The 22,321-nt window shown below is 56.6% G+C and overlaps 7 protein-coding genes across 7 annotated transcripts; 2 read left to right on the forward strand and 5 right to left on the reverse strand.

Moving 5' to 3' along the window:
* Positions 1–2,516: 2,516 nt before the first annotated feature.
* On the reverse strand, positions 2,517–5,913 carry CDEST_02488 (Putative glucose-methanol-choline oxidoreductase, FAD/NAD(P)-binding domain superfamily; the record flags this gene model as incomplete). Its single annotated transcript, XM_062918647.1, has 4 exons — positions 2,517–4,733; positions 4,812–5,453; positions 5,515–5,782; positions 5,855–5,913. 4 exons carry the CDS (start codon positions 5,911–5,913, stop codon positions 3,660–3,662), a joined length of 2,043 nt encoding a protein of 680 aa, XP_062774698.1. The 3' UTR covers positions 2,517–3,659.
* A 1,703-nt stretch (positions 5,914–7,616) lies between these two features.
* On the reverse strand, positions 7,617–9,462 carry CDEST_02489 (Putative extracellular membrane protein, CFEM; the record flags this gene model as incomplete). The annotated part of the gene is made up of 8 exons (XM_062918648.1): positions 7,617–7,987; positions 8,050–8,117; positions 8,192–8,574; positions 8,635–8,702; positions 8,762–8,798; positions 8,858–9,054; positions 9,114–9,252; positions 9,352–9,462. 8 exons carry the CDS (start codon positions 9,460–9,462, stop codon positions 7,617–7,619), a joined length of 1,374 nt encoding a protein of 457 aa, XP_062774699.1.
* A 2,144-nt stretch (positions 9,463–11,606) lies between these two features.
* On the forward strand, positions 11,607–13,332 carry CDEST_02490 (Putative chloroperoxidase; the record flags this gene model as incomplete). Its single annotated transcript, XM_062918649.1, has 3 exons — positions 11,607–12,426; positions 12,527–12,701; positions 12,777–13,332. 3 exons carry the CDS (start codon positions 11,607–11,609, stop codon positions 13,105–13,107), a joined length of 1,326 nt encoding a protein of 441 aa, XP_062774700.1. The 3' UTR covers positions 13,108–13,332.
* Positions 13,333–13,487: 155 nt separating this feature from the next.
* CDEST_02491 (Putative alcohol dehydrogenase, zinc-type, GroES-like superfamily, NAD(P)-binding domain superfamily) lies at positions 13,488–14,984 on the reverse strand. Its single transcript, XM_062918650.1, has 3 exons — positions 14,710–14,984; positions 13,898–14,546; positions 13,488–13,798 (listed from the first exon to the last, which is right to left on the reverse strand). The coding sequence occupies exons 1-3, from the start codon at positions 14,894–14,896 to the stop codon at positions 13,546–13,548; spliced, it is 1,089 nt and encodes a 362-aa protein (XP_062774701.1). The 5' UTR covers positions 14,897–14,984; the 3' UTR covers positions 13,488–13,545.
* A 1,834-nt stretch (positions 14,985–16,818) lies between these two features.
* CDEST_02492 (Putative Cellulose-binding domain, fungal, glycoside hydrolase family 10 domain-containing protein) lies at positions 16,819–18,492 on the reverse strand (the record flags this gene model as incomplete). Its single annotated transcript, XM_062918651.1, has 4 exons — positions 16,819–17,521; positions 17,600–17,875; positions 17,945–18,000; positions 18,100–18,492. The coding sequence occupies 4 exons, from the start codon at positions 18,490–18,492 to the stop codon at positions 16,819–16,821; spliced, it is 1,428 nt and encodes a 475-aa protein (XP_062774702.1).
* Positions 18,493–20,587: 2,095 nt separating this feature from the next.
* Positions 20,588–21,268, forward strand: CDEST_02493 (uncharacterized protein; the record flags this gene model as incomplete). Its single annotated transcript, XM_062918652.1, has 1 exon — positions 20,588–21,268. One exon carries the CDS (start codon positions 20,588–20,590, stop codon positions 21,266–21,268), a length of 681 nt encoding a protein of 226 aa, XP_062774703.1.
* A 357-nt stretch (positions 21,269–21,625) lies between these two features.
* On the reverse strand, positions 21,626–22,278 carry CDEST_02494 (Putative cytochrome P450 superfamily; the record flags this gene model as incomplete). The annotated part of the gene is made up of 3 exons (XM_062918653.1): positions 21,626–21,748; positions 21,847–22,041; positions 22,258–22,278. 3 exons carry the CDS (start codon positions 22,276–22,278, stop codon positions 21,626–21,628), a joined length of 339 nt encoding a protein of 112 aa, XP_062774704.1.
* Positions 22,279–22,321: the final 43 nt, after the last annotated feature.

The raw sequence follows: 22,321 nt of genomic DNA on the forward strand, positions 1-22,321 counted from the left end.
CAGCCGTGGGTTAGCATGGCCAGCATGACTAGTCATTAGAATCCGTAGAGACGAGCTGCTGGGTGGGAGCATCGAGTCATGGGACAAGACCTGTCAACCACTTCCTCACCGCCCGGTTCTCTCTTTTTTTTCCTTTCTCAGCCCAACTATGGGAAACTGTTTTCCGCGTAAAGACGACAAAGACGACTTGACCACATTGGCCCAATGGACGACACGCTTGGCGGAGGGCGTCATGTCGGTGTTTCTGCCGCGGCGTCAGGATCAGAATCATCAGTCATACTTGGTTTGTCCACGGATCCAGTACCGGAGAACTACCGTTCTGCATGTCGACAAGGAACACGAAGCCGGTTTTGTGGGGGGAAGGCGGATCCGGTGACCAACTGGGAGAAAACCTGGAGACTCCAGAGTCCCAAGAGACTTTCTCCCTCCCTCCCAAGCAAGCTTGTTCAAGCTTGTTCAAGCTTTCATTCTGCGCGAACCCCCTCCCTTTTCCCCCCCTGGTTCCGCACTGCAAAGAGGTTAAGCGGCTAAGGATTCCCTCGCCCACCCCCGGCCTATTCCCCATCCCCCGCCCCCCGCCGTCGAAATGAGTGGACAATGGGACAGAAAAGGAGGAGGGAGAGGGGGCTTTGTGTGGAGGCCCGACATTGCGCCGACACTAGAGGCCCAGACACGCAGGTTTTCTACAGAATTTTCTTCGTCATACGGACTCGTGGCGGCTCGAGTAGCTCTTTGGGGGAACCTGTTCATCCCCTCCCCTCCTTGGGACCTTGGGACCTTGGGGCCCCTGGGGGGGGGGCCGATATCGTGGCACCGGTCGACTGTCGTCCCAAATCGGAGAGAATCGGTTTTCTTAGCATCTGAGCCTCCTCCCCCTCTGTCTTTTCCCCCCCGGCCCCCCGCACGTCTAATCGGCCCTGTTCTTCAGCTTGCGCCGTGGCAGATGCTGGGGGGAGGGGACCCGATCTCCTCGGAGTCGAGAGAGCAGCCAAAGAGAAGCCTGCCGCCGGCAAAACAACGGGTGTTGCCAACGTCGATCTTAACTTAGCCCACCGGGTGGCTTCCGGCCAAGACTTTGGAAGCCGCTCACGATGCCGAAACGGCCTCGGGATGAGCGGTTTCCAACACCCAGTCTCCCAGTACGGTAAGTCTCGTCGCGGAGGGGGGGGACGGGGAAGATACGTCATGATATCGAATATTCCCGCCTCGGACAGCACGCCGGTACCCAGGTATTGGCTGCTGCTTCGTGCAGTTAATCAACCGTTGACTAATACGACGAGAGGTGTGGGATGCCTCTCGAATGTCTTTACCCCGGTGAAGCCGCCCCCGCCCCCCGGCCAGGTAACAGCACACTATGCTGTATGGATACATACTCTGTAGGAGTAAGTTGCATCCATGGGGAAGCTTGAGCAGTTCAGTATGGTAAGTTGTGGAGTTGGCTCATGCAAGTGCTGGAGACCCCGACTTGATCAGCTCTGCCCACGTGAGGTTTTCTATTCTTTTTTTTTGTTTTTGTTTTCCTTGTGTTTCTCCTCACCACCCTGCACCCGAGGTTTACCGCTTGTTTCCCCAGGCGGGCATTTTCCCACTCTATTTTTGTCTTCTATTCCTCTCCTTTGCCTTCCCCGTGATTGAAATGGCCGAGGGGTTATCCTTGAACGTCAATATTTGGTCTCATGCTTCATACATGGGCTAAGCAACCCCCATCACTGCGGCATACATCGTACATCGCACACAAGGCGAGCACACGAGTGTGTGCCAAGAATAAACAAGCGTCCTTCCATTCGGTCCGTTGTTTGGCATGCCCGGGGAACTCCACGCGAACCTCTACGGCGATGCCCTCGGGTCCCGGGGGCGCTGAGGGGTGAGTGAGACCTTTTCTGGCACCGGCGGGCTCACCACACCATAGAGCAACTCTGCCTGTCATTGTTCATTGTTCATGCTTGATTCCGATCCCGGCCGAGGAGGCAACCCCGGACCATCCGTTACCGAGTTCCGCATCCCGGCTGTTCGGATGAGGGCCATTCGTCTTCCGTCCTGTTTCGTCATACAAGCATAGATACTCTCAGCTCCTCACTAATCTGTGGTCATTGACCACTTGCGCCCACCGGCGTCTGTCAGGCATACCGAGGCATCTTTTGATTAAGTGACGATTATTATTACCCAACCGGTCGCGACCGGTTCCTTTCCCGGTCCTCCATTCCTATTCTGTCTCGTCGTAAAAGGGCGGACCCATCGAGCATTTCCCCATCTTAAAGCATACGATCAATGCAACCATTCTCTCTTATTCTCATTTTCCCCGCAGGAATGAGTACAACAGGCAAAAAGCTATAGGTAGAATGTGTTATCCCACAAAAAATCAAGCCATGACCTTCTCGCTACGCACTACATTTCGTCTCCCTCTTTCTTACCTCTTCTATGCGGTGAAGACTTTTTTCTTTCCCTTCACTCATCTCCATAATGTACTGGACCTTGCCGAGCCCCACGCGACCATATTGCGCTGGGGAATATAGGCCAGGAGAAAACATGTCCCGCGGGTCTGTCCACAGGGGAAGTGTTTATCCATTGACGAGGACTTGGAGGCTTCAGAGCCATTCCTGGCCCACCAGCCCTAAGCGTCTCCGATGGGCAGGCGTATGGTTAGACTATTATGCAGAGTAACAGTCCCGGAGCCTCAAACGATCGACGCTGGTCGGTTGATGAGCAGCCCAAACATTTACTCCACGGAGCCATGCAGTGAATGCATCCGCGGCACAAAACGACCGGGAATGATTTGAGCCTCAGTGGGTCGCTAGTGAGGGGAACAACGTCAGATGGCACGCAGGTTTGAGTATCTGTGCCACGTGTAGCTGCAGCTGCATGACTTGACCTGGCCTTGGGTGTTATGTTTGTGCTGATCCTAACGAGTGACTTGAGGAGCTAGCAGAAAGACGACTTCTATAAGTAATGTCAGCAGAACCGTAAAACTGTCGATTCAATACTACCCATTGTTTGTCATCCGACTTTCATCCACGTGGGAACCCTTGTTCCGTCCTGTCATTGTCATTCTTTTGGCAAGGGCTAGAAAAAGCTGTAAAAGCTCAAGCGTAGTAGTATGGACTGGCAATAGTCACGACAGGACGTTTATACAAGCCTACTACTAGTCTGTTTGAAGATATTACTGATCACTTTTATAGAAGATAGTAGGCAAAATAGCAGTGTAGTCGTTGCGGGGTGTTGGTGTAGAGACTTATACGTTGTGACAAGGGGTTATTAGTAGCCATTATGGAAGAGAGTAAGCGCTAGACTCGATGTCAACCAACACTTCAGAGTTGTATTGATGCAAAGGGCGTCCGACTAGAGTCAGACGTCAAAGTCACAAACTATGGAAACTAGATTCAAGCGGCTTTTATGTCTTGATTGACTAGATAGATACTTTGTCAATCTGTGTAACCACTCCATGTTCACCTAATGCAGCTCGAAGCAACGAACTTCTTTCATCATTGTATATGCACTCGGTCCGCAACAGCTTAGAGAATGCATTGATGGAAGCGAAGTTGTCATGTGTGTGGGTATTAATAACTCAGAACTATGGGATATTGTTGCATAAATTTGATGGCTATTCGTTTGCTGCACTGCACGACCAGCGCAGCCCCGCGTCGGAACGACGTGGACATGCTTCAAGCAGCCGACGCCTGAGCCTCCTGGATGATGACATCGCTCGCCTTCTCCGACACGATGTACAGCGGCAGAGCGATGTAGAAGCCGGGGATCTTGGGGAACACGCTGGCGTCGACGACCCTCAGACCGTCGGTACCGCGGACCTTGAAGCTCGAGTCGAGGACGGCCATGGGGTCGTCGTCGGGCCCGATGGGACAGGTGCACGACGCGTGATGGCCCCACGCCTCGTCCTTGAGGAACTGCTTGGCGTCCTCCTCGCTCGTGACGTTGCCGCCGGGCCAGACCTCTGGGAAGCTCCCGTCGAGCGGGAGGAGGCTGTCGAACGCCCGGCGGGAGAACTCGAACCCCTCGTACGTGGCTTGCAGATCCTTGTCGGCCTCGCCGGCGCCGTTGACGCCTGCGTCGTAGTAGTTGAAGTCGATGGCGGGCATGTCCCTAGGGTCGGTCGACCTGAGGGTGACAGTGCCGGCGTTGTTGCGGCTGTGCGCCTTGAGGACGATCCAGGCCCAGTGCTGCGCGTCGGCGAGCGAGTCGGAGGCGTAGCCCGGGAAGTAGCCCTTGAACTTGGCCGGCGCGCCCGAGATGAAAAGGTCGGGCTCGTCCTCGGCGACGGAGGACTTGAGCACGATGGCGATGGCGATGCCGTTGGTGGCGTAGACGCCTTTGGAGACGGGCTCGAGGCCCTCCTGGTACTGCTCGAGGCAAGGGTCCGGGGACGTCTCCAAGAAGGTGCACTTGCTGGTGATGACGAAGTCGCTCGTCGTCTTGCCGATCACCGTGGCCTCGTAGCGGTCCTGCATGTTGGTCCCGACGCCGGGGAGGTCGACCAGGACGGGGATGTCGAACGACTCGAGCTCCGCCTTGGGGCCGATGCCGCTGAGCTTGAGGAGCTGGGGCGTGTTGAAGGCGCCGGCGGAGATGATGACCTCGCGCTTGGCGTCGACGCTGCCGGATCCCGAGGGGGAGGCCAAGCCGGAACGGGGGTCGGCGCGGTAGAGGCTGGATCCCTCCAGGAAGTCTACTCCAACAGCGCGGGGCTTGTCGCCGCTCTCATCAAAGCGGATCTTGGTGACCTGGTGTTATCGTCAGTATATGTTCGAACCCTCAACACAGTGATGCCATCACAGCCAAGTCCGGGCCCAACCACTCACGAGAGTATCGAGCTTGATGTCGAGGTGATATTTGCGTGATCCGTCCGAGTTAACCGCATTGGCCGTGTCCAAGATCAAGTCTCTGGGGCCGCCGCGGATGGAGTCGGTCATGGCCAGCGGGACCTGGTAAAGGCCGGTCTCGCTCGTCTGGCCCGGCGCGTTGATGTCCCGGAGCAGGACCTGGCCGAGCCCGGCGACGGTGTTGAGCAGGAGGCCGAGGAGGCTCTTCCCCATGGCCGAGGCCGCCGCGACGATGAGCGACAGCAGCTTCTGATCCTCGACGACGAGCGACAGGGACGTGAGCGAGGTGCCGAGCCAGCCGCTGTAGCCGTGGCCGACGATGCTCGAGGGCAGGTACATGTTCCTCTCGAGCTTCTGGAAGTAGGACCGCATGTTGTCCGGCGCCCACGAGTCGTCACCGGTGAGGGCCGCGATCTTGGACCAGTCGCTGTCGTGGGCGTTGACCGAGATGAGGGCGTTGTGGCGGGAGCAGCCGCCCAGGGTGCCGGCGCGCGGGTACCAGACGCCGAGGGGCTTCGCCTCGGCCGGGGGGTCCAGGCCGACGTAGAAGCTGCCGTCCGGCATCTCGTACGTCATCTTAGAGTCTCTCTTCTGCTGCTCGGGGTCAGGGTAGTGGTTGACCTGAGTCGTGTTAGTCCCCATGATATCCTCTTATGACAAGATGTGTGCGGGGATCACTCACAAAGTAGTTCCACCTCGTGTCTTCGAACTCGGTCGACATGAGATGGAGGGCCGGGACCTTCTCGGTCCAGGAGTCGCCCGAGTCTCCTCCGGCATCGATCAACAACACCTTGAAGCCGGCGATGGCAAGGTTGGCAGCTACCGGACCACCGCCGGGGCCGGAGCCGACGACGACGTAGTCATAGCCGTCGAGCGTCTCGTTGGCGGCCCGTTTACCAATAAACGGGTCGTGGCGAGGCTGCTTTGGGGATGCCTTCCACGGGATGGCGCTGATCCGTGAGTCAGTATCAACGTTTTCTTGGCGTTTTCCTTTCTGTCCCCTTCTCGTTGTGCGGGCTTACAATGCAGAGGCTGAGTCAACCAGGACAGTAACAAGTGTGGCAACGAGTGAGAAGCGCATCTTGGGCGTGATGAGGCACTGCCCGCTTTTCCAGAAAAGAGTGACAGAAGGTCGGATAGGCCGAACAGAGGGCCGAAAGCAGACAGGCAGAAAGATAGAGAGAGCGGACTGAAGATGACGAATTAGAAAAAAAAGCTTGATCGTAGGCCAAGGCTTTCAATCTCAAACCGAGCAGACGATCTGGAAGGGAAGACGAAATACAGATAGATATCAATTAGCTAAGCGGGCGTGGGAATCCGCAAAGGGGTCTGGCAACTCATCCCTGCCCCCATTTAAGACGGAAGATGGAAAAGGAGGTCGATAGGAGAATGGCATTCTAGGAATGCCGGTTACATTACGGAGGTCCTGAATCCAGGTGGTAATGCCGATCCCCCTCGAATGACGAACTTGCATCTGGATCCTGTTCTCCACGGCCATCGTACTGGGTGCTCGCTATGGATAAGTTACTCCATCACGACTGCTTCTCTTGCCCGGCTTAAAGGTGCCGAAGGATATACGATGACCAGTTCTAGCTAGTTGGTGGGTTGCTAATCCGGTATTTGCCCGAACGAGCGGACTAGGGGTATAGAAGAGAAGAAAAGAAGAGTAGTCATCGCAGAGACCATCTCCAACAAAAAGTTCTTGCGTTGAACGACACACCTAGTTATCATGGTTATGAGAACGGGTTGCCGCAGCAAACCTCTGCTCTGATAGTGTATTACTTGACTATTCTCCGTATCAGCCACAACTGGACAACCAGACACGAGTTGCCAAGAGCCGCTCTTCTTCAGTAATGCAACACACGAGAACAATGCCGGGCTCACTGCTCAAAACAGCTACATCTCGCTCCCTTGATGCCTGAAGGCCATTGTCGACAGCTCTTGCAGGGAGTTTGACTCGCTCCCTGGCGGCAGTGCCGTGTTGCAGAGCGGTCCCTGGTCCCCCGGCTAGGCTAAAGCTGCGAGGCAGACGATCACAATGACAGCGACTACAAGGGGAGGGGAGGGGGGGGCCAGATTCCCACAAAAGCCCAAGACGGAAAGAAAACGGCATCAAGCGCCCCCACTGTGGGCCACTTGCAACCTTCGAGAAAAGATTGTTCGCCGGGGACGAAGATGAGAATGGTAACCTGCAAGGGTGGACGAGATATGCCAAATAGACGGAGTCCTCCAACGATCCGAGTCAGGCAACGATCTGCTTGGTGTTGATGTGAGACCGCCGCCTCCTTTTGACGGGGACCCCATCGACGCGACGGCTTTCTCCACGGTTCGAGCTCCTCCCGACTGCAGCTCGTTCAACGGTTTTCGTCACTGGAGACGCCTCATATGCCATCGACCTACGACGACGGGTGGCGTTAGATCGAAGCAACCTGGCTCTGGGGAAGGACGGCCCTACCACGGAAACATGACCTAATTCGGATGAACCAGGGAGTCTATGTTCCCATGTTACAGATGGTGTCGGTGGATGGTGGATAAAGACGTCTGAAGCGTCTAGTTAGAATGTACCTTGGGAACGACGGGTCATATTATCTAATTAACAGTTATGCTATGGTTGTGGTATCTCGATGCGGGCTTTGACAGAAAAAGAGAAAAGCAACATGGTACATGTCAAAATGGTATCGGGTATGATGAGCCCCTTGTGGTCTAAATCGTGTGTATAAGGAAGCAAAAGCAAAAAAAAAAAGCAAATCAACAAGGACGTATACGCTTCAGAGCCCCCCACGGTCAGACAGCTTCGTGGGGCATGGCCGGGTTCTTTTCTGACGAAGCACGCGAGTTCGGGTCTCGGAAGGGCAGGTTGGTGAGCTCGTGCTCGGTATACGAGACATCGTCCCGGCGGCCAGACCTCAGCGAGAACTCCTTCTGGACGCGGATCGCCTTCTTGGACGCCGAGCCCATGGACGAGAACTTCTGGGAGCCCGACTGCAGCTTGTGCTGGTCCGAGATGTTGGCGTAGTTGGACTTGCCCCGCTGCGTGGTGCCGAAGACCTTGGGGAAGACGAGGCTGAAGAGGGAGCGGATGGCGGGCATGCTGGCGCAGATGATGCCGACTGGGACCTCGATCGTGCTCCAGTAGCCGACCTCGACGTAGTCCTCTGCGGTCTTTGTTAATGGCCAGGTTCAAGCATGGTCGAAGCAGGACTCGGCATGTACTTACGGGTTGCGTTGCTGGTTGTGGCGTAGCTGGCGAGAGAATGCAGCCGGACAACACTGACGATGGTGACGCTGCAGAATCCATTAGCCTATCTGGATCCCAGAACAGGGAAACTCTTTTCATGACGCAGGAGACGACGACGTACAAGAAACCGACGCAAAACATCATCATGACCATGATCTTCTTCTTGGTGGACAGGGAAAGGTTGTACAGCTCCTTGAGCGGGAGGACCAGGGTGGCCACGTCCAGCAGGATGTTGATGACGGCGGCCGACCACCCCTGGATGTTGACGTTGTTGCACCTGGCCTGGAACTCCCCGTCCCATGCTCTCCAGGCGCCCTCGACGGGGATGCACTGGAAGATGGAGATGAGCTCGAAGACGATGAAGTACGCGACGTTGATCCCGATGAGGACCCAGCAGCCGATTCTAATCTCCCTCTTGGGAAAGATCTTGAGGTAGAAGAGCAGGATCGAGATCTTGGTCACGGGCAAGACGCCCAGGTAAAGGAGCGAGTCCCAGAAAAACATCTGTCACCATCAACTCATTAGCCCTTTACTCGTAATCATAGTGCTGGTATGAGTACGCACGTAGAGAAACATTGTGATGTTGTCGGGGTGGACAGTCCAAATGTCCTGGCCCAAGGCAGTTTTGGAGACTGCGTAGTCATGAGTCAGTATCAAGAAGTCATTTGGGGGGTGAAAAGACCATCCATACTGGGAATTGAAAGACTGTTGAGGGGGACCATCATGGCCTAGCAGAAAATGTCAGTATTCCCATCATTGAGGCACACGCTGGGATTTTCAAACGTACCACAGCCAGCAGCATAACCCAGTCATCGGCCCCCCAAGTCTGCCCGCCCAAGCAGAGCTTGGCCATCACCCTCAGGAGGAAGGCGACGAGCCCGAGAACCAGGAAGACGACGCCGGTGACCCATACCAAGGCGGTTCGGTCACGGGACGGCACGCCGCAGGTGTGCTTAGAGTAGGCCTGGACCTCTTCAAGGTTGTCTGTCAGCACAGGCTCGATGCGGCAGCATGATGGATAGAGCGAGAGAGAAAACACTTACTCAACGACTCTCGAATGGTGCAGTTGACGTGCACGCAGAGCGAAATCTGCTCGTTGAGCTCGACGTTTGTGCACACGCAGGTAGCGTTGGTGACGGAGCACAGCCCCGTCGCCAGCGTCACTTGTTGGATGCATTGCAGCTGATATCTCAGTCAGTCAGTAAGTCGGTCGGTCCAACACAAAGAAACAAACAGCCCACTGGCCCTGTTGAAAGAGAGGAAGAGTGTTGCACAACTTACGCCGCACAACGGAGGACTCTCTACCGGCGCCGGGGTCTCGGTGGTCTTGGTGAGCCCCCACACGCCTTGACACCAGGCCAACACGAACAGGATAACTGCGACGGACTTCATCTTTCTCTCCTGATGGGGCTGGCTGGACACGGTAACCGGACAAGCGGGAGAAGACGAAAAAGGAGAAAGGGAAAACGACGGGAGAGACGACTTGTCGAATCCCGCTGGTATGAAGACTTATTCAAATCCGTGCCTATGGTCTTTTGAGCAAAAGAAAACCATATTTTGAGTTCCCCAATCTTTCCCGAATCCCTCATCTGCCGATGGCCCCCTCACATACGTGATGGTTCCCCTTTCGTCCAAGACGAACCGGGTTCCGGGAACTTGTCTGGCAGCCAGGGTTCAGTCTCGTTTTGTGGGCGCCTGTTGACGAGCAGACATGGACCGCGGGACATAACTGCGTCAGAGGGATGACTTTCGACCTGGCCAATGTAGTTCAGGAGTCTTGTTGGGACTCAAAAGAGGTTTTTCATGGGCCCTTGGCCGGCCTTGGCGGCGGCGGCATCCACGTCGTTGCAACAACTAGCCAAACTAGTTCACAAGTGGTCAACTCGTCGTATGCACCACCTCCAAAGAAGTTTGTTTCAACCATTTAGAGGAGGGAAACGCAGTAGTCTTGCATACTGCATGCTGTACCGGGCATCCCCCCCTCTCCCCCCCCTTCCTGACGCCAAAAACGTCCAGACATGGAGTGCCGAGTCCCACCGGGATCCCATGCCCAGTGGGGTCGCATCGTGAATTATGACAAACGGGGGTTCTGTTTCAGACCCTGCGATGGGGACACGTGCTAGCCTTACTGGAAAATTACAATCTGCCTCTTGCGGCCTTCGAGTCCACAAAAGCCTTCTCGAACTGTGGGTTGAATCGACGGAAACGGCGAAGGATAGAGATGACGATGGGGAGAGGCACAGAGCAGTGGGTATTGGTTCTGAAATTGTGTCCCATAGTCTTTTGAACGTAACTAACTGCGGATTCGCCGGGTGCTGATAACCCCCCCTTCCCCCAAAAGAGTTGATCTGCGTTCTCCATCGCTGGTTAGGGAACCCCCTCAAGGATGACGAGCAACGATAAGATTGCCGCGAACACTGCCTCCCAGAAACCAGGGCTGGGCGGATCCTGCCCCTCGTGTCAGTGGACAATCATGCCGACGGGAGGTACATCTCATCTCATCTTGGGACTATGGGACTGGTATTGCTGCATCATCCAGGGAGGGGGGGGGGGGGGCAGCAGCGGTGTACCTCGAGAGCTGGTGTTGGAGTATAACCGTCCCCCTTCCGTGTAATCCGCATCTTGATGCGACTTCACCATCCTGCCATTCAGTCTATCCGGTTGATCAGTGGACTTGTGACACGTTGTCCTCGCCACTCGGACGAAACTCAACGGAAACTTCGTTTCGATTCCGGTTAGCCTGTCGAAACTCTGAGGAGTCCAGGCTTTTGATAGCGCGTAGCATAAGAGGGTCATCGGGGAATTTGGATGCAGATCACTCGAGTTATCACTCTTTGAGGTAACATTGACATGCACAACTTCTGTGACAACTCTTCATTTCCCACAAAAACAAAGACAAATGTCGTTACTTTGCCCACGCGGCAAGGGACCTTGATCGACTAGGGGGTGAGGGGGCTGCGAGAGTTCTGCGAGAGTTCTCCTTGACAACCGGCCCCCAAATCTTGGCCATGGAACTCAACGATGCCCGGTTGGGAGACCAGAGTGCACATCCGGACAAGGTTGCGGTTTGGCGGTCAGTCCCGTCCACGAACTCTCTGACTTGCCGGAACTAAGACGGATTCAAACGGACTAAAACGGGACTAGGAGGGACTGGGAAGCAGAAAACACGGCTGGTAGGGTTATCGTTTTGGGAGAGACAACCCCCCATGTCCGTTTCCTCCCCCCGGCGACTCTTCCGGGACCACGGAGAGAGCCCAAGTCGAGTCGAGTCGATCTCAATCTGTCTTCTCGTGCGCAGCCCGCGGGACCGGCGGTTCCACCAGATGCAGGCGGTAAAAGAATTGACCAAGAACATTGTTTCGATTTGCAATCTTGGACTTGTAAACCATCGTCTTGTCTCTTAGACGTTGGTCGTCAATCCACCAATCACTCGTTTCAGGATCACTCACCAGTCACTCGTTTACACACGCATTGTGTACTATTATCATCTTCTTCATACGCTCTTTTTTTTTTCTTTTTTCAGTCAGACTTCTGTCATGAAGTCGTTTTACATCTTTTCAGTCTTGCCCTGCCTCGGCAGCGGCGTCCTCGGCTTCCCAGCCTACGCCAACGTAGAGGCCCTCAACCACGATGCCGCGTCTAGACTCACCGGCAAGCTGGCCAGCGTCTTCCACGAGGCCCACAAGAAGAGGCTCCTCTTCGACCCGATGACGACCCCGATCGACGTGTCCGGCGACCACGAGTTCATCGCGCCGGACTACCGGAACGGCGCCCAGCGCGGGCCCTGCCCCGGCCTCAACGCCCTCGCGAACCACGGCTACATCAACCGCAAAGGGGTGACGAGCCTGACCGAGGTCGCCGGGGCTATCAACCAGGTCTACGGCATGGGCATCGACATCGCCACGCTCCTGGCCGTCATGGGCACCGTCTTCGTCGGGAACCCGCTGTCGCTGAACCCGGGCTTCTCCATCGGCGACGTCGCCGGCGCCGGCGGGGGCAACATCCTCGGCAACGTCCTCGGCCTGCTCGGCACGCCGCGCGGGCTCAACGGGTCGCACAACATCATCGAGGGCGACTCGTCCAACACGCGCGCCGACCTGTACGTGACCGGCGACGCCTCGACCATGGTCATGGACCAATTCCAGTCCTTCTACGACATGGCGGGCGAGGGCGAGGGCGTCTACGACTTCGACCTCTTCGCCGACCGGGCCGCCATCCGCTTCAACGAGACCATCGCGACGAACCCCAACTTCTACTACGGTCCGTTCACCGGCATGATTGCCAGGAACGCAGGCTACTTCTTCGCGTGCCGCCTGTTGGCGAACTATTCCTCCGAAAACCCCACCGGTCTTCTCAGTGAGTGCCCCTGGTCTGGTGATAGCAAGGGGAAGAGGGGGGGAGGGAAGGAGGGAAGGGAAAAGGCGGGGGATTATTGACAGTGCTGACTGAGGCGTAGACAAGCAGACGCTCAAGAGCTTCTTTGCCGTGGAGGGCGAGGAGGGCAGCTTCACGTACAACCCCGGCTGGGAGAGGATCCCGGAGAACTGGTACCGCACGCCCGTCGACTACGGCCTCGTCCAGCTCAACCTGGACCTCGTTGCTCTGATCACCAAGTACCCTCAGATGGGAAGGTTAGTTTTCCTTTAACTTTCCAGTTCCATCGACGTGGGGTTTTCTTCTCTTGACTAACGAGATTCGACGCGTAGCATCGGAGGCAACATGGGCAAGGTCAACAGCTTCGCCGGCGTGGACCTGAGCGACCTCACGGGCGGCGTCTTGAATCTGGCGAAGCTTCTGGAGGGCAACAACCTGCTGTGCTTCGTCTTCGAGGTCCTCAAGACGGCCTCGCCCAACTCGCTCTCCACCGTCTTCGCCATCATCGAGAAGCCCCTCGCCCTCGTCACCGACGCCCTCAGCGCGGCGGTCCTGAGCCTGGCCTGCCCGGCCTTCAAGGACATGACGGTGGGCGGGAAGGACCTCGACGAGGGCCTCAAGGCGCAGTACCCGGGTGCTCGGATGTCTGATTCGGTGCTCTGATGATACCCTCCGTTTGGTTGTTCTCACGTGTGGCCGTCCGTAGTAGGTCGGAAAGGGATGCTCTCTGCCGGAAGCAGTGGTTCTGGCACTGCGAGCGAGGATTTAATTCTAATTCAAACCATACTTCTTGACGATGGGGTTTAGGGTACAAGCCATGGCGTGTGAAATCAGGCGTTGGAAATGTGCTGTAATGCCATTATTGGCCTGGATGTATACAATCTGAATGGGTGTTAGTGATGAACGACTCGATCTATGAATGAACACCACTCCAGGGTTGAGATTTTGCTATTTGTAATTCTCCATCATTCAGTTGATTTTCACACTTTGACCTCTCAATCTATACTCATTCTCAATGGGCCAGTGAATCAAAATCTCATCTCATCATCTCATCATTGCTTTTTAGTCTACAATTACACTTTTCATGGAATCCAAATTCCCTCACAACTTGGCATGCTTCTCGTTGACCAGGACGTATCTGTAGCGGGCGTGGCCGGCCTCCATGTCGATGATGGCCTGGTTGGCGTCCTTGAGCGGCCTCTTCTGGACCCAGGGCTTGACCTTCTTCTCGACGGCGAGGTCGAGCATGGCCTTGATCTCGGAGGGGGAGCCGATGCCGCTGCCGCCGACCTTGATGCCGGACATGAGGAGGGTGAAAGCGTTGATGGGAGGAAGGTTACCGCCGTCGGGAGCACTGGAGAAAGAGGGGGGGTTTTGTTAGTTATTTTCTTCTTCTTCTTCTTCTTCTTCTTCTTATTCGAGTCTTTCAATCAGCAAAACTTGGACGACTTACCCGACTTGGATAAAGGTGCCATTGACCTTGAGGAGCTGCAGGTACTGCTGGAGGGGCATCTTCTCGCTCGAGACGGTGCAGACGATGAGGTCGATGCTGCGGGCGTTGTTCTTGGCCCAGTCCTTGTCGTCGTCCGTGGCGATGTACTCGTCGGCGCCCAGCTTCAGGACCTCGTCCTTCTTGGAGGCCTTGCGCGAGATGCCGACGACCTTGTCGGCGCCCAGGGCCTTGGCGAAGAGCACGCCAAAGTGGCCGAGGCCGCCGACGCCGACGATGCCGACCGTCTTGCCGGGGCCGCAGTCGTTGTTCTTCAGGGGCGAGAAGACGGTGATGCCGCCGCAGAGCATGGGCGCGGCGTCCTCGGAGGCGAGGCCCTCGGGGATCTTGATGACGAAGTTGCCGTTGGTGCGGTTATAGTCGGCGTAGCCGCCGTACGACTTGCCCTCGCCGTCCGGGTAGACGGAGCCGTAGGTGCTGACGTTGGCGCGGCCGCAGTAGTTCTCGCGGCCGGTCGAGCACTCGGGGCAGTCGGGCTTCATGCAAGACCGGGCCTGGGCGCCGACGCCGACGCGGTCGCCGACGGAGATGCCCTTGACGTTGCTGCCGACACGGACGGCCTTGCCAACGATCTCGTGGCCAACGCAGCAGGCTGAAAGAGGGGGGAAACAAGAAAGGTTAGCAAGGGAGGTGGGTAACAACTAACAAGGGACGACAGGGAACAAGCTTCACAGCAAGCTTTCACAAAAAAAAAAAAAAAGGAGAAACATCGGAGGAGCATGGCGGGGTAAAAGGAGAAATAGTCGGAAACTCACGATAGGGTGTCTCGGCCCAGCCTGAGCGCAGCATGTGAAGGTCAGAGCCGCAGATGCCGCAGTGGGAGACCTCGATGTCGACGTCGTCCTCAGTCCACTTCTTGGGCTCAAAGGCGCCCCATTCCATCTTGCCGTTGGCGCTCTCGGGGCTGTGGCCCAGCCATCCCTCGAACTTGTAGTCGGCCATGGTGGTGGTGTTGGAGTTGGTGATGAGGTTGGGTCGTTTCGGTGGTGTGCGGCTGGTGTTTGTGGAAAAGCGTGTGAGGCGGGTTTGGCATAAGAAACTTGGACCGTGGCATTGCAAAGGCGATATCGACTTATATACGAGTGAACAGAGTTCAATTCAACCTCCTCCCCCCCCTCTCTCTCTCCCATCTCGGGTTCCATGACGGCATCCCCTGGTGCCGCGGGGCCGGGAGCCGACCCTTTGCTCATAGTGTCATCAAGATGGATCAAGAAGCATCCGGGGCGGAGCTAACTGGAGTTAAGACGGCACTATGCCAGATGGTCCGCAGCTTTGCTCCAGAGCTTTCTCTCTGGCACTGACAACGGAGCCGCTGCCGACACCGCGGACACCGCGGGGACACTGTGGACACCGCGTACAACACCAGGGGGGGGCGGATTTCAGGAACAGTCATCAATGCCGTAGTGTAGGACAATGGATGGGGGTAAGGGGAGGAGCAGATACAGGTGGCAGACGGCAGAGGCGCTTGGCTTGTGCTTCCTGGACTCTGGATCCCGGCGGTGGTGGGTGTTGAGCCGGGTTTTTGGCACGACGATAAGTATGCTAGTGTAGCTTTCTGGGATATAATGACGCAAATGGTGAATCTAGAGCGGGCTGCTCCCCCTCGTCCGGACATGTAATTGGAGCAGGTGATTGGAGCACTCGAACAGTCTCCAACAAAGCGCCCGGGATGATGGGGTCCCAGGCGAGGCCATGGAGTACTGGGTCAGTCCATGTACGAGTCAGTTAAGGTTCGGGATTGCTGGCAAGATGGAAACTGGGAGACAAAGACAGAGAGACAAGAGACGGTCATGTCACTACAGAGACAGACGGTCAGACAGTCAGGCAGAGAGAGAGAGAGACTGGAAGATGCTTGTGTGCGGCACAGCGCAGCTTCGGAGGGGAACAACTCCAGTCTTTCTGCAACCGGCTGACAACGATGGGTCATGTTTGTTTCCACGTCGTCGTCGTCGTCGTCGGCGTAGGCGTGGGCGTAGGCGTCGGCGTCGTCTTCCATTCTTTTCGTCTCTCTGCCGCAGAAACGAACTTCTGTCTGTGCCTGGAAATATGGACGTAAGGAGAGGTTATTGCCGATCGCCCGGACAGTCTTTCAAACCGTCCGCCCCCCCCTTTAGACCAGTATTGGCGGTGCTAAGCCGTCGCTAGTGTGGCCATCCACGCCACCTCCCTCCCGGTGTCTTTATTACAAATGCCGAAAAGTGCTGTTTCTGTTCGGCGATAGGCGATGAGAGACGATTTTGTATCGGCGTTTGTCTTGAAGACACAGGGAGGGAACGACCACAAGGGATTCAAAGCGAGTGAAACGGACCGTCGGTCTCTCTTCGACTTCTCGTTGCCGGACTACGCTACCATCTTGACATTTTCCATTCTGCGGCTTCATCTCTAGCAGTTGGCGCCCAGAGTTGGGTCTTCTGGGTTCCACTACGACAAAACAAACAAGGGGTGCACGGCGGCCTTGGACCCCAACTCGATCCAAAGTCCGCTTCTCTCCCTCTCCCTCACTCTCTCCGCGCAGAGTGTCTCGGAACAAGAGGCGGGCATTACCAATCATCCAAGGAGCAAAGACTGGCATCGGGGGAATTACAGTCCGTGGTCGCGAACTTTGGCCTTCTGCCATGGAATCCACTCATCCCGCAACATGGACCGGTGAACGAGAGAGAGAGAGAGAGAACGAGAGCGAGAGAGAAGGTAGTATGTTCAAAAGTATGGTGCATGCACAGATACAACGCATAACATTGTATTTCCACAGTCAACTAACTTTGTCTCCTTCACCGCTCTCGAATCGAGAAGATGCCATTTTGAACGCTCCCTCTCCCCGCCACCCTCCGCCCACGTCTGGCCAAACTATACAGAAACAAACACCTTTACAGACACTGCGAGTAAAAGTCGTTCTGCTTCGTGCAGGTCCACGGCGCCTGGCATCGCGTTGGCCCCGTCCAAAAGGCGCCGCCGCACTGGCCCCAACGAGTCTGCTCCGCGCCCGCCGCCGCCGACGTAGTTGTCGCCGCGCCGGACGACGTCGGGGTCCTCGTGCTGGTGACGAGCGTCGTCGTGCGGGTGGCCGTCACCGTGAGCGTGCTCGTGGTCGTCACGCCTCCGCCGCCCGTCGCCGCCGCCGCGAGCACCGACGACACGGACGTGTACGCCGGCTTCTTGTTGAAGCTCGCGTCCCACAGCAGCGCGTCGCCCTGCCCGCTGAACGTCTCGGGCACCCAGCTGTACTTGTCCGTGAACCCCCAGATGGTGACGCCGACGCAGCCGTCGACGTCGATGCAAGAGCCGACCACGTTGGCGTAGTCCCGGCCCTGGTTCGCGAGCGCCGTCGCCGAGGCCGGCAGGCTGGAGTGCCGGATGTCGAGCTCCGTGTAGGCCACCTCGAGGCCGAGCGCCGTAAAGCGCCGCAGGGCCGTCGCGAGCGCGCTGCGGCTGGGCGTCGAGCCGACGATGAGGTGGCCCTGGAACCCGACGCCGTCGATGGGCGCGCCGGCGTTCTGCACGATGGTGACGGCCTCGTACACGCGGTTCGTCTTGGCACCGTTGTACTCGAGGTTGTAGTCGTTGTAGTATCTGTGGGTGCAGCAAGGTGGTGGGTGTCAGCATCTCTCTCAGTCTCTATCTCTCTCTCTCTCACACACACACACACACGAAGAGAAGAGGTCCGGGAAGACGCACAGCTTCGTGTTCGGGTCGGCAGCCCGGGCGGCCCGGAAGGAGATGGGCAGGTAGGTGGTGCCGAGCACGTTGTAGAAGACGCTCGTGCGCCAGCTTCCGTCGTCGGCGGCGGCCTCGTTGACCACGTCCCAAGCGTAGCACTGGCCGAGGTAGTGCTTCATCACGTTGGCGATGTGCGTCTCGATGACGGCCGTCAGCGTGGCCGCCGTCCAAGTGCCGCTCGAGACCCAGTTGGGAAGCTGGGAGTGCCTAGTTTCTGGTCAGACATACGGGGCACTACAAGTGGCATTCCATTCACGGATATGTGTGTGTATGTACCATGTCAAGGTGTGGCACCGCAGAATCTGGCCGTTCGCCTTGGCAATGTTGGGAACCTGTGTGAGAGAGAGAAAGAGTTTCTTTGTCAGTCGCCCGATGGCCTCAAGTGAAGGGCACCCAAACCCCCCAAAAACACCCGGAATGACCACACTTACGACGTCTCCCGAGGTGTAGGAAAAGGTGTTCCGGCTCGGCTCGGTGTACGCCCACTTCTGCCCATTCTCGGGGACCAGCGACCCGAACTCGCTGGTGTCGTTGACGATGGCCATGTAGACGGCATCAGTGGTCGTCCGGCGCTCATCGACGGCGGTGCCAAAGTACTTCAGACCGGCCCCGACGGCGAGGACGTTGAGCTGGGCCGAGGCGAGGCCGGAGCCGAGGAGGACGGCGAGAACATCCTTTGCGTACATGATGTTGTCCAGTCGGTAGGTACCCGGGGATGAGGACGAGAACGGAGGACTGGGCTTATTGGGGCTCAAGAGTAAAGAAGCAAAGAGGACCGCTCGCTCTCCAGTCAACGTGATGTGGAACTGAGGTCGAGGGGGCATCCAACTTATAGAGGAAGGCCGGAACCAAGTGTCCTCGAGATGATGCGGAGGAGGGACATACCGATTCGCCATCCCCCCTCCCTTCCCCAGTTGTATTATCATATGCTATTGATTCCCAGCTCTCCCACGTGGGAGTGCACCGCCAGCCCGGCGAGTGTGGTTCCCGTCGTTGACCTCCAAGCTGGTACTGGCTGGACTGACTGGACTGGCTGGTTTAACACGACAGCTTCTTCGCCGCCCAGAGACCCAGGGGGCCGCCCAGGTCTGCCGTCTCTTGCAGAGGCATTCATCCTTTTACCCGGCCCCAGACGATTTGCGCGGAGTGCATCACGCACGCACACGCTCTGGATCTAGGCAGGCAGGTGTCGTCCTGGTCTCCGTACCCTCAAAAGGCCATGGCCGCACAAAAGTCAAGAGACGGAACAAGAACAGGCAGTGCCGTGGCCACGTCTGGCCTAAGGTCCGCCCTTGGCATGCGGAGGGTCTTCCGAGAATTTCTGTGCCTGGGCTAGCGCGAGAGGGGTCGACCATCGAGATGGGGGTGGTGTTCACCTGTGCCGCCGTCACCGAGATGTTTGTTTGCCAGGATTGGCCCAATACCGGCCGGCAAGGAGGCCGGAAAGACACAAGGAGGAGAGAAAAAGTAAAAGAGGTTGAACATGTGTCTGCGCAAGCAGTGGTGGGTGTTGGTTGCTGCGCTCCGCCCGTCTGCCAAAATCTCGGGACCCAGCAGCCGGTAGCACGCAAATTTCCACCAGTAACTACGGTTCTAGAGATTCTACGGCACTATATTTTAGATTCTGGTGGTAGTGGGAAGAGTGTCCCATTCGGGGCGCTGGGAAGGGGAAAACCATGGCCATGCAAAGGCCTCTCTTTGTCTCTCTCTCTCTCTATGTGTGTGTGTGTCTGCCGTGGCCCATCGCCTCACTGCTGCTGCTGCTGCTGCAGCAAGTTCAGCCCGTTATTAGCCTAAATCGCCGCCCTCCTGCGGTTGTTCTTCTGCCGCTGGAGTTACACTGCATTAGTCGGCCGAGGCTTGGCTTCGCCGTCGGTCCAGATGGCTGGCTGCGTGCGAGTAAGCATGTCAGTCATATTTGGGTACGCGGAGGGAGGACGGACGTCCAGGCCCGACTACCAAAAGCAGTTTTGGGCCGATGGCGAAGGAATCTGACGCGGGACGAGCCGAAACGGGTCAATGTTTAACCATCTGCAGGCGAGGTCAGTTGGTAACTGGGAAGTTGAACCCATAATTATTACCGTCTGGCTAGACCGTTAAGAGTTTAAGAGTAGTTAGTGCTCCACCAAGTCAATCAAAGTACGCAATACCTATCTTCTCATGATGACGACTAGATCTTTCAGACGGGATGGATGAATAAAACCAGGCAAAAAAAAAAAAAAATAACCCCTCGAAACTGCTGAGGCCGATGAAGAGGACATCTCCATTAGGTCCTCCAAAAACAAAAAATCGTGATCAGTGGGAGGCTTGAACTCCCGGCCTTGGCATTACACAACATTTCAGGTGAAATATTAGTACCACGCTCTAACCAACTGAGCTAACCGACCCATTCTTGGATGCAGATGAACTTTCGAAAAACAATTCAAGAACGTCACTGCACATTCATCCCTACCGTTGATATCGAGAACAATCGCGTCGACTGTCATTAGCAATCCCTTATTGTTGGCACTGATGCCCGCTCTGCTTTTTTGTTGCGTTCCTTTGACATTGCTTCTTCTTTATGCCCTTCAAGATCCATCACATCAGGCTTTTGGAAAATTGCAGCAGTTTCGATAGGCTCTGCTTTGAAAAGTACAGCTAGGTCGAGGATCAATCCGGTTGTTCTCACCTGAGCCTCAACAAACCAATAGTTCTCGGTGATTCATGCAAACCGATGCAGCTCGCTGTTTATTCACAACGACAGAACTTCAAGGGCTGTCCAGACTTTCGTGTTCAAATACAATCCCAGTTGATCTCAGCCGGGTGTCTCGACTACATGTTATAGCCAGACATGCGCCCAGAACCTGACGGTCTCCGGTTACAGAAAACAAGAAAAAACACAACCGCCAGAAGTTGATAGCATCAAGCCACGCCGTCACAATGCCGCGCGAACGTGTCCCCCGCGAGCCGGAAGCATCATCGCCGCTAGACCCGGAGGAAGTCCGCCGCCGTCGTCGACTGGGAATGTTCTCCAGGCGACTCTCAGTCCACCGCGTGGATATTTGGACTGCCGGGAACACGGACTCGTCGTCGTCAACCGGCTCCCCTCTTTTTATGAACAACCAAACTGATCTTAACCCGGCGCGGAGCACTGAGCATTTCCTAGAAAGACGCAGGTCAGTCGCGCTTGATTCCCCGAGACCACTGACCTCTCCCGCAACAGAATTTGACACGAGAGATTCAGCGGCTCTTCAGGCACGGAACCCTACGACGAGGAACTCCCAGGCAATGACACCCGCCTCGGAACCCTCACGGCAGAGTTCCGCTCACGATTACGGCGACGATCTCCCTTGTACAGTGCACCCGCTGGATTCTACGCCGTTTCAGCGCTCACGAAGTCTGCGACGGTGTAACCAGTGCCTGAGTCGCGTGCGCGGAAACCCCGTTCTCCTCGCCACTGCAGAAGCGAACGTTGTGAACAGCGCTCTGGATTACGTTGAGCGACCGCTTCCTCCGCTTCCGAGGTCGTCTCCGCACCCTTCCACTGAGGACGACGAGGAGTACTGGCGCTCAACCAAAGAGGAGCAAGAGGTTCTCGAAGAGATCGCGAGACTGTTGTAGGTGCTCAAGGTATTGACCCAGCGTCAAAAAGGGTTGTGGGCCGTGTTTCGAACGTGTGTTTAGACTGTCTTTGCCTTGGTCGATTGTTAATGAGTTGCTTTTGTTGTTGTGTGCAACGTTATTATGATGCCCCCAGCCCTTCGCGAGGAACCATCTACGCTCACTAATCAAAGAACTCATCCCGATACCGCTGTCGACATGGCTGGCACACCTGGAGACGACTTGTGAAGCTCAGCTGGAACTCATCCTGGACGTCCAGGTAGTCATGCACCCACACAACGGTAGCACGACGGGATCATCATGGACCCCCTGGGCACCGTGTAGTCCGGCGTGGCGGGGAACTTCTTGGTCGCGAGGTTAGGGAACGAAGATGACGGGCGGCCGCAGCCGCAGGAGCTCCTTGGCGACGGCGTTGGTATAGGTCAGCGACTCCATCATGTGAAGCACCCAGTGGTCGACGATGTAGTTGGGCACGGCGCCCTTGGCCATGTTAGTCTTGCACGCGGCGGCGCACTTGGCGAACTCGGCTTGCACAGCGTCGGCCACGCGCTCCCCCCCTCCCCCTCCCCCCGCCAGACCTTGGTGTAGGGGACGTACATGGACAGCGCCACGTCAACAAGCTTGAGGGTGGCGGGGACGAGGTAGAAGTCGTCAGCAATCTTCTTGACGGCGTCCTGGGAGATGCAGTCCCCGGAGATGCCCTTGGCGATGGTCACGATGCACGACACGGCGTAGGCGGGCGCCTTGAAGACCCTGTGGACGATGTCGCGGTCCTACGCGAGGACGACGGACCTGGGGACGTTCAGTCGGTTTCAGCTTCTGTATCTGGTGCAGCCTCGACCGTCGATATCATCACCTACTTATGGAAGACGGTTACGCAGCTCAGGGGCCGCTTCGCCCATCGTGCGAGGTATTCCTCAAACTTTGGGTGTAGGGCCTAGACACAGGGACCCATGACCGGGATCTGGAATGCCGGACCAGCGGTGGACCCTTTTCGTTTTGAGGTACATGGTTGGTGAAGAGAGTGTCAGCCAGGTACAGTAGCATTCACAG

This window comes from Colletotrichum destructivum, chromosome 2 (assembly GCF_034447905.1).
Source record: "Colletotrichum destructivum chromosome 2, complete sequence".
NCBI lineage: Eukaryota > Fungi > Ascomycota > Sordariomycetes > Glomerellales > Glomerellaceae > Colletotrichum > Colletotrichum destructivum.